The 11155-nt window shown below is 48.9% G+C and overlaps 1 protein-coding gene across 1 annotated transcript in view; it reads left to right on the top strand.

The window, feature by feature from the left end:
* Window positions 1-8535: 8535 nt before the first annotated feature.
* Window positions 8536-11155, top strand: part of GPC3 (glypican 3) — a 432449-nt gene continuing 429829 nt past the window's right edge. The window contains exon 1 of the mRNA XM_025983185.2: window positions 8536-8939. Coding sequence (XP_025838970.1) covers window positions 8765-8939 — 175 coding nt within the window. The 5' untranslated portion in view covers window positions 8536-8764. The remainder of the gene's footprint in view (window positions 8940-11155) is intronic.

Genomic DNA, 11155 nt, shown 5'->3' with positions numbered 1-11155 from the left:
TGGCTCTACACATTCTATAGAATACATTAAAGAGGAAGAAACAAATCTTTACAGGAGATTTTTGTTGTCATTGTTTTTAAGAAAGCAAGTTTTGATGTGTCATAGGTCCAGTACCGATTCAGCCCCAATATATCACCATTTCTGTATATTCACAATATAATACAAAAGTTAAATATGAGAAAACAGAGCAGTAAGAATGGATTAGATTTCATATACTTTGTTTTTAATAAAGCAAGCAGGGAAATATACAATACAGTTCAGAAAGATTTCCATAGAAAGGATTGACACAGGTTTTTTGAAAGGGAAAAACTAATAAACCCTCTTAAAAGTTTACCATGATCATTTCCAGATAATATAGTAACCTGTTAGACACCCATGCAGCAAGACTTGGTCTCTTACCTCTAGTACTTTACAAACTTAAAGAGTCAACCTCAAAGCCTCAATTATTTTTTTTAAAGATTTTATTTAGGGATCCCTGGGTGGCGCAGTGGTTTGGCGCCTGCCTTTGGCCCGGGGCGCGATCCTGGAGACCCGGGATCGAATCCCACATCAGGCTCCCGGTGCATGGAGCCTGCTTCTCCCTCTGCCTGTGTCTCTGCCTCTCTCTCTCTCTGTGACTATCATAAATAAATAAAAATTAAAAAAAAATAAAGATTTTATTTATTTATTCATGAGAGACATAGAGAGAGAGGCAGAGACACAGGCAGAGGGAGAAGCAGGCTCCATGCAGGGAGCCCGACATGGGACTCAATCCTGGGTCTCCAGGATCTCACCCCGGGCTGAAGGCGGTGCTAAACCGCTGAGCCACCAGGGCTGCCCCAAAGCCTCAATTATTTAAAAATTTTAGTGACTTAATTCTAAAAGTCTCTGACTGAGATTTCTGGAGATAAAGAAAATATGACAGAAATATGTCTGTGTATATCTCCACTCTTGCAATATTGCTTACAACAAGCATTCCTGGGCTGCTCGTTAGGAGAAAAATTAGATTCTAAATGTTGTACGCAGTACTTTGATTAAGAAGAGCAACAACGAATCAACAAATATTTCTCAAGCGTCTGCCGTAGAGCCATTGCCGGGGGGTGTGATATGAGGGCTGTGTTCAGCCTTCAATTCGACACATATGTTTTGGGTGCCTGCTATGCTCTAGGCACTGTTCTAGAAGAGGGGTATAGAAATATAAGATTCCTTCCTTCAGGGAGTTCACAGTCACAGAGACACAGACTGTCAAAGCTAGAAGGAATCTTAGAGAGTATATAGACCATCTTTCTCAGTTGAAAGTTCAGGGGGCTATGGATTCAGAGAGAGATGTTAAGCTACTGATCCAGGGTTACAATGCTCAGAGTGGGAGAACAAGAATTAGAAACCAGCTCTTTTGACTGCTAGTCCTATGTTCCTTCAATTATTCCAGTCTATTTGGGAAGACAGGATACTCCTCCATGAAACAATTTCAGAACAATAGCAGACAAAAAGTTGCTAACAAACCATATGGTATTAACCATAAGTTTAACAGGAGTTAGAGGAGGGCTGGAGACATCCAACAGAGCTTAAATCTTCTGAGTAATGACATGCAATTTATTTATGGCAGGGGAGACTTGCCATGCTTCTGACATGTTGTAAGGATGAATGAGATGAAGGCATTCCAAGGAAGCAGTACTTCCCTCTGGATCTTATCATCTTGCTCTAAGGAGATATGTTTTGGTACACAGGCTAGCATCTCCTTCATTTACTATAGAAAACAAGATATAAAACCTGGGGGGTGGTGATAATTGGTAAAATAAAATACGAAAGCTATGGAGTTCAACTTCTGTTTTACAATTTGCACCAAGATCTACTGAGATGCAAAATCTCATGAAAACCATATTTACTCTCTTCTGAGTATTGCTGAATAAAAGTGAGCCAAAGAAGAATGTTCCTATGGGGAAATTTTTGTAGGAGAAATCTTTTAGTTAGAAATTTATCTTCAGATGGGCTATGTATTATCAGAAAGTTTTTACGTATTGTGATTTTTTAAAAAATATTTTATTTATTTATTCATGAGAGACGCACACACACAGAGAGGGAGAGGCAGAGACACAGGCAGAGGGAGAAGCAGGCTCCATGCAGGGAGCCCGACGTGGGACTTTATCCCGGGTCTCCAGGATCAGGCCTGGAACTAAAGGCCGCGCCAAACCACTGAGCCACCGGGGCTGCCCCGTATTGTGATTTTAACAAGAACTCTCTATAAGTAGGGAAGGTGGGAATTTATTTTTGTAAGGAAACACACCATGGGGTTTTTTTTTTTTTTGAAAATGTTTACTAAGTGACTACCATGACACTGTTCACATACTAGGGCAAGGCTTCTCAGGCTGTAGTAAAGGAATCATTTATTTTATATTATTATTTTTATTTTCTATCTGACACATAAAACACTTTGGGAAAATACAAGAACAATGGATGACTAAGAAAAACTAAAGATAAAACCAAAATACAAGACCATTTTTAAACAATTATGAGATTCAGCAGTGAGGCCAATTCATCATGTGCTTAGATGGGGTCACAGTATCAAAATGCCATAACATTTTCTAAATGCTTACTCTCCTTTTTTAAAAAAGATTTTATTTATTTATTCATGGCAGAGAGAGAGAGAGAGAGAGAGAGAGAGAGAGAGAGAGAGAGAGAAGCAGGCTCCATGCAGGGAACTCGATGTGGGACTCGATCCCGGGTCTCCAGGATCACACCCCAGGCTAAAGGTGGCACTAAACTGCTGAGCCACCAGGGCTGCCCATTACTCTCCCTTTTTGTACTTAAACTTGTCATGAACCGGCAGCAAATGGTGCAGGGACCAGCACAGGTACACAGACCACACTTTGAGTAGTGCTGTACTAGAGGAAATAGAATCATGAGAAGAGCTCATGCTCATCCAAAGCTTACAAGTCATGGTGGAGACAATGGTGGGAAACATACATTTGCTGTACAATGTGGCAAGTGTAGTGGTCCCTCCAGGTGTTGGTGCAGCAAGTATGGCAGATGCTGGGCTTAGATGGTAGAGTATAGATAGAATGGTCTGGTTATACTCTCCTCTTCCTTTGGCTGCAGGCCCCAGCCCCACTGCTGCTCAGGAACACAGTTCCTCATGGGTGGCCTTTGTGATAACGACAGAGTTAGGGGTGGGTTGGGAATGGCCTTTCTGGAAAGATACTACTTTTGAAATTCTGCAAGACTTTTAAGCCCATGGATGGGGTTTGGGAAGTGGGATGGAAGAGGTGCTTTAGAAAGTGTGAGCTGCTATCTGTGGTGGTAGCTGTCGATTTTCCTTCCCCCAAATTGCTTGGAATTCAAGGAGCTCTGAGGATGAAAATGAACCCTGATGGAGGCAAACTGTTGGAGCTCCCCTGTTGACCTATTGGAGACCTAGGCTCCAGAGCATAAAGGCCCAGAAAAAACATAGTAAAATTACTTAGAGGTTCCATACACCATACATCAAAATAAATATATTACATTACCTGAACCACTGTGTTTTTTGGGCCACAATAATTCAAAGCAAAACAAAGTATGTGTGAATTGCCATGTGGCACATAAAGCCGTGCCTCAGGCATTACTAGCCTTTAGATTTAATGCTACCATAGTCTCAACCACCAAACTTCAGGCCCCTTAAATTTTTTAGAAAACCAAATATCCTATGCAAAAGACAAAATGTTAGATACAGATAGACATAGTATATCTTCCTGATCAAAAAAAAAAATCAATGGACTAGGGGTATGAAGAAATATGTTAGGAATCTAGATCAATATCCCTCATACAAAGACAGAACAGAATATTTTTTTATTGTAGTAATCAACATGATGTCACAAATAAAAATTTCAATAGTTTTGTTTTTCAAGTCTTGAACTCTAGCTTACAAGAACCTCAGTATATTTTGTGGATTTAGTGAGGGCAAAGCATAGTTCCCGGTCTGAGGAGAGGCTATCCATCCACAACTCATAATGCAAGCATCTCAGCCGACCCTATTAATTTTCCATACACACGGAGCCAAATTCTGCCTGGGATTATTATGCAATTTTCAAAATGGCTTTAAGTCTTTCAACTTACAAAGTTACCATTTACATTGCACTGGCCTGCTGGCTAGGATGAATGAATGAACACTCTTTCCCAAAGGACCATAATTCATTCTCTGATCATAGCTTATACATTTGGGAGAATTGGGATCAGTGTGCCTGGCGCCTCCCCTCCTCTCTGCCCCACAAAGGAGTCATACACTGCAAGGGAAGGGGAGACAAAGTGGCTGTGTGCCATAGAGCGCAGAGGTGTGGCTAGGGAGGTGTTGACTGTGAGCAGCAGCGGTCCAACATATAAGCAACTGTCTACATGATGTGATTTCAGGTGCACCAAAAAAGGCCTCATTGCCCCTCAGTTTAAACACTCCCTTCCCACTGGCGAATGCCTGGAATTCCACAGTTTGGAGAGCTCTGTTCCTTTGGTTTAAAGCTTTGATCCCTGTTAAAATAGCCGTACCCTGGGTGGGCAGCCCCATTATATCCTATCAGCCAGATAGACTGTAGGCAGATGAGTTTGAAAGTTTCTTCACTGAAAGCAGGTTCTGAGGGTAGGGCGAAGAGAAGACACTGTGCACCTGAGGGGGGTGGGGAGAGGTGGGCATCATCTGGGGGTGGGCAAAGGGAACCGGGCCCAAGACAAACCATGTGTGCGTGTGTGGCCGTATGCACGGCTGTGTATGAGCTCCTCCCATGGCGGCAGCTGCTGAACACCCTTTCTTAACTCTCTCCCAGAAACGTTGATTTATGCTGCCTTTGGAGCCATGGAACTAGACTCTCCTCCCAGCTACAGCAAGATAATAGCTGCTGGCTACAGCTGGGAATTCTCGAATTCTTGCAAACTGGAGACTAGGAACGAAAGGTGAAGGAAAGTTCTTCTGAGGTCCAAAGAGGAAAATGGGGCCCAACGGTGTCATCTAAATGCTTCCAGTGGGGCCTGAAAGCACAGACCCATGAATCGTAGAACGTGAACACTGGCTCAATCAGCACATCCTTTTGTATTTCCCTCCACTGATTGTTTCTCTTTGTCTCTACAGGCTGAAGAGTAAGAATGAGTCATTGGCCTGACTCCTAACTCGAGCAAGGGAGCCTTGAAGGGTATGATGGTTGTTTATGCAAAAGAGAAAAAAGAAAACCCAATCTTAATTCATAGTCACTCATCTGGGCTGTAGAGAGCATATAACGCAACACATTTTATAATTCGGTAAAGGAACCAGATGTTTGTCAGTTAATATTCTGTGTCACCGGATAGGCAGAGCGTACTGGATCCACAGCCACCCGTGCTGTTTCTGCAGGCGTTCCTGCCCCAAAGCCTGTTCTTCCTCAGGATCTGGACAGTGCCTGAAATTCCGCAGCCAGAGCTGTTGCTTGGGGGCTAGAAGGCCAGAAAGTCTTTAAGAGGCCCTTATAAAAATGGAACCACTTCTTAAGCCTTGCACCTTTTATTCAACTCCTCCCTTAGGTTGGCTTAAAGCCTTGAAGAAGCTGCTTGGAGGAGGAGCAGATGCTTTAAGGCCAAAGACATATTGCATCAAATCCCAGGGCCAGTTTGCCTATGACCTAGCCTGAATCCTAGTCATTCACATAGAACCCCACAAATTTTGCTATATCATCATATTCCCAATACTCTCCTGTGTTTCTTCAAGCCAGCTACATTTTTATTAAAAGCAACTTGTGCCAACATTGTCTTCTTAGGTTTGTCCTAATGAAATCATGGGTTGGGTGTACTACATACACACACACACATATATATATATTTTTTCTAATCCACTTTAAAATAAATATTGATTAAAATAAAACCCCAAACCTCACTGGCCCACATATCACCGAGGGATTCACACACTTCCCTTTGGGAAGCACTGCGCTGGCTCATACAGAGCGTATTGCATATAAAAGTTTATATTGAAAATAGGTCACAGTCCTTCATTTCAAGGTACTCAATACCCAGTAGTTGAAAACAACTGTTGCCTTTGTAGTTAGTTGCATGAGCTCTGGAAGATCATGAATTTATGGGAGGTCATGTCTTCCTCTGCGAGGTCATGAAATTCAATCAATGCTTGCCTTCCAATCTGCCCTTTGGTCACAGGGCTCCACAGGTGGAACATATCAAACTCACCAGCCAAATTATGACTCTTAATTGGTGTTTCTTTTAAAGTGGATATGTCATTTGTCAAATGTTCAATGCAGGCGCAGGCCTAGCCCCAGGCAAAATTATGAAGCAGGAGAAGAATGCCAGATACATAGGCGGCCCTCAAATGTTTGTTGAAAAAAAGAATGAATGAGCCCTCCATCCTTGACTCCTCTCCCAGCCCCCACGTCCACCAGGTCGCTATGCGTTTTTCAATATACTCCCAAATACCGCTGCTAGTTTTTTTCCCCTTCCAAATCTCCTCTGCCCTGGGCCTTTATCACTGCTTGTCTGGATGATTTTCACAGCGTATTTTAACTTGCTTCCAATCATCTTTTTTCTCCAAGCCATTCTCCACAATCCACAAAGTTGCTGGAGAGATCTTTTCTTCAGGCAAATGTGATCATGTCACCTCTCCACTTAACATTTCCTTAAGTGGTTCCCCAGGCTCCTTGGCCTGGCTTCAAGACTGCATCATCTGGCCCTGGCTTGCTCACCGCAGGCCGCATGAACTCTTCTGACCTGCTCTGCACCCCCCCCCTCCATCCGCAGCCTGAGCGGTTGCTTGTACTTCCCACCCTCCAGCCGGCCAATGGCCCAGGCTCTCCTTCCTCAGTCTCCATTTGTGCTGCTTCTTTTCCCTTGGCACATTCCTCGCCATCTTCTTTTCTGATCTCAATTCCTACTGGCCTTTTAAGTCTGAGTTTAGGGCACCATCTCTTCTGGGAAGCCTTCTCTGACCTTCTCTCAGCCCTTAGAATGTTGTCTTTGCTTCTGTCTTATGGCTGACCATATGCCATGTTAACATTTTCTGTTTGGTGGTTTTCTCCATTAGACTTGTAGCTCTTTGAAGTTAGGCACCAAGGATTAATCTTTGGCTCCCCATTGTCTGTTTGCATCTCATGTGTCGGTGCATAGTAGGAGTTCAAATATTGATTACCAAATGAATGAAGGAATGAATGAGCGAGCTCCTCAGCAACCTACCCTTCTTTTACCTCTTTTCTCAGCCCACAAGCTCTGGCACATGACTTCCTCTCCCCTGGCCTGGGCACTCTCAGGAAAATTAATGGTGTGGAGGCTCTCCTTTTCTTTCCTTATCAAAACTTACTTTTACCTAGATCAGAAACAACACAATCAGATGATAAACTAATTCACACTGAGGTTAAATCATGTCGTTTAACAAGTAACTTTGAGTTCCTACTGTGTGCAAGGCACTGTGCTAAGATGTATGAGGGGTGGTGGGTCACAAACAGGAATAGGGGAGTTAAAGGTCCCCACCTAGGAACACATAGGTAAGGACTAAATGCATTCCTCCTTTGAGAGGTATTTCATTTTCCAAGAGCTGGAGTTCTAATGGAGAGATTTAAGCAGGAGATATGGGTATTTGGGTCTAGGAGACAGTTCAAGCAGCCTTCGACTCCATCTACGAAGCAGGCTAGCTCTGGCTCCACGAATTTGCTGTGTCCCATGATTTTCTAATGAGTTAGGCTGGCGTTAAGCCCCAGGTTATTTTGTTGTCACCAGTAATGTTTTGCTTCAAGAAGGGTCACCGGGGGCTATGTTGCAGGAGACAGATTCTTTTAACATGCTGGGATCAGGTGCTTTCTCTGACTTTGTGAGGCTCTTTGGAATCAAACGTAGCAAATCCCACGGGCTTGTCGATTTTTAAGTACAGGAGTCAGAGATGAGGCAGGCTGTGAACTGCACCCCCCCCCCCCCCGCCCCGACAGTCCCCAGCTGCCCCTGAATACGACTATTAGACTCTTCGTGGGTTGGATTTGCCAACCGGGCCGGGGCTGCCGCGTTAGGAAAACGGTTTGAGGAAAGCTCCTCGGAGAGCAAAAAGAGGAGGGTACATTTTGTGCGGAGGAGGAAGACTTCGGGTGGCTCCGGTGGCCAGGGGCGAGCTGCACCGGGCTGGGAGGAGGCGTGCGGCGGAGCGGAGAGGGGCCCCGAGGCCAGGGAGCCCCACGCACCCAGAGAAAGGATGGAGAGGTTGCAAAAATCCTAAAGGGAAAAGCCCTGCCGGCTGTAGGCCAATGAGCGGCGGGAAGGAGGAGTGAGGCTGGGGAACTTCTCCCAGAGCCAGTCAGAGGGGACGGCTGCTGGGAAGCCAATCAGCGCGCCGGAGCCCGCAGCCCCTCTGCAGTAGTTATGCCAGAGCGCCCTGGGTAGAGCGGCGGCGAGCGGGCAGCTGGGCTGGGCCGCCCGGAGCCACCGCACGCGCTCGCCGCTCTCCTCCCCGCCGCCCCCGCCCGGTCCCCGCGCCGCGCGCCCCAGCCGGCCCCGCAGCCCCGCGCCCCGCGCCCGCAGGCTCGCCGCCGCTCGCTGGCCGCCGCCTCCTGGCCGAGCGCTTGGCCTCGCCCCGCCCCGCCCGGTCCCCGGTCGCCCCGCCCCGCCCCGCCCGCCGGCCCCGCCCCGCCCGAGCCGCCGAGCTGTTCCCGCCCTCGCCCTGCGCCCAGGTAGCTGCGAGGAAACTTTTGCCGCGGCTGGGTAGCGGCACGTCTCCCGCTCCTCAGGGCCGCTGCCAGCCGTGCCGAGTCTCGGGACTGCTCTCGCCCCCGCTGCCACTCTCCCGCGCTCTCCTCGCTGCCCACGAAGCAGGATGGCGGGGACCGTGCGCACCGCGTGCTTGGTGGTGGCGATGCTGCTCAGCCTGGACTGCCCGGGACAGGCGCAGCCCCCGCCGCCGCCGCCGGACGCCACCTGTCACCAGGTCCGCTCCTTCTTCCAGAGACTGCAGCCCGGACTCAAGTGGGTGCCCGAAACCCCCGTGCCAGGTGAGGAGACGTCCCCGCGCGCGTCCCCTGCGCCCGGCGGAGAGCCGGGGGGTGCGTGGCGACCGTACCCCTAGCGCGCTGGCCTCGCCGGGCCGCGGTGGTGCGCCCCGCCGCTGGGCACCTGGGAGTGGTCGTTGCGCCCGGGGCCCGGCCAGGTCTACCGGGGGAGGGCGGGAGGGTGCGTGTGGACCGTGTCCACATCTCCCCGGCTCGCTCTTCTGTCAGAGAAGGTGCGGGTGGGAGGAACGGCAGGGATGGCCTTCTCGCGAGCGCCCATTTTTGGGGGGAGGGTGGGAAGGTGCGAGCTGCTTCCCCGGGTCTCAGAACTGGCGCCCTGCAGCTGAGCCGGCGCCTCGGGCATTTGCCACCCTCGCCTGCACGGACGTGCCAGCATTTCAGCCTAAGCTGGATCGCGGCTCCGGCCATTCTCTCTCCAACCTGCCCCCACGCCCTCCTTCCCGCAGTCTGGGTTCCCGCGGGCCCAAGTGCAGGCAAAGTTGGGGACAGATCTCCGAATCCGCAGTGTCAGGTAGACATACGCTGGGGCAAACTTTTGAGTAGGAAGGTCCCCAAGATGGGGAGGATCGAACCTTTCCCTTCAAAACATGCGTCCCTTATCTAGGTTGGCAAAATTGCTTCGAAAACGGTGCTGCTGGCCGGGGAGCAGGAGTCCAAAGATGATTTAACTCCTCCCCTTCTCAAATTCGTCTGCCTTCTTGACAGACTGCACCCCGAAGGGGAGATGATTTTAGGTGGAGGAAAGTTTCTGAACGCCTGCCTTTTGTTCTGCACAATCAGATCGTGTTGTAAGGGCATATTTTAACCTTAGCTGAGGGCTGCCGCTGTCAACAGATGAATATTAATGGCCCCGTGTGATTGACTGTCCCGCGGTTGGACTCCTAAAAGCCTGCCTTAGAATCCAATTAGGACAAGTTGCTACACTGACAATGCGGGCAAAGAGAGTTGGTTTCAAACAGGTTCATTTGTCGGAGGTGCACTCTGCTGAAGCGGCCGGTGGCATTCGCGAAGCCTAAGCCGTCTGTGGGTCTTTTCGCCTCCCGCGAGGTGCGCCTCCCGCGCTTGGGAGGGATCGGGGAGCAGCCCTCGTCAAAACTTGGCTCGTGGCTCCCAACAAGTCAGAGAGGCGGGCCTGATGGTTGGACCAAGTTGTGAAGGCGATGCGCGCCCTGTGGGCGCTGCCAGCGAGCGTTCACTAGCGGGAGGTTACCTAGGCAGCCAGCGCGCCCTCAGCCCTCAGCCTTTTCTTTAGGTGGATGAAAAGAGCCTAGCGAGCCTGCTGTTTGGTTGCAAAGGTAATTGGTCACCCCTTTTGGCGACGGAAATGCATTTGCGCATATGTTAAATATTGCCATTGCAGGATTTCGCTTTCTGGGAGGGGAGAACTACCTCTTCCACTGTTAAGTGTTAATAACGTACCACGTGGGCGTGTGCGGGAGCGTAAGGGGCAACCTATGAATCAGTTCCACAGAGCTGAAACAACAGGCAGACCTCTTTCCCCACCAAGTGCCATGGTAATTAGATTGCGAAGGCCAGAGAACACGCTTTTGTTGATAATGTAAAAATTGGTCCTCACAGGGTGAGTCCCCACAAGATGAATGGATCCAGGGTTGGGGTTGGGGCCGTATTTGACTGATGCGAAGCCAGGGAGTAAAGGTTGTGCTCAAAAGAAGAAAAAAGACCAGAAGGAACCCACCGATACTCATTTAGCAACCCCCTCCCTGTACACACACTCGTGCTGGTGCTGGCCCTCCCTTCTCCTCCCCAGCCTCTGGCTGCCTGCCTCTTTGCAGCATCTGTATACAAGTATTGGGAGGGCCCACACACTGCGTGTAAGAGATTTGGCCTGGGCTCCCTCCCTGCAAGCTCCCTTGCTCCCTGCCTGAGGATGGCCATGCTGCAGAGAACAGGAATGCCTAGTGGGGCTTTTTCCTTTCCCTACAGTATTTCCCAAGCTCTGTGGGCAAAATCACTTGCCAAGGGTCTTCATGTAAACCCAACTTCCCTCCTTCACTTCTATTTCATGACCCTGTGTGGTGACTAGCACCTTCTACATGCAGCCCTCTTCTGACTGCAAATAGGGTGACACCCAGGTGGCTACCAGATACCCTGGGTTTTCTCCGGGGCCTCTGGGGCAACGGGGTGTGTGTGTGTGTGTGTGTGTGTGTGTGTGTGTGTGTGTGCAGATTTCCAGTACT

Source organism: Vulpes vulpes, chromosome X (genome assembly GCF_048418805.1).
Source record: "Vulpes vulpes isolate BD-2025 chromosome X, VulVul3, whole genome shotgun sequence".
In the NCBI taxonomy this organism is placed as follows: domain Eukaryota; kingdom Metazoa; phylum Chordata; class Mammalia; order Carnivora; family Canidae; genus Vulpes; species Vulpes vulpes.
Note: the sequence above shows the minus strand (reverse complement) of the source record. Positions and strands in the feature narration are given on the sequence as shown.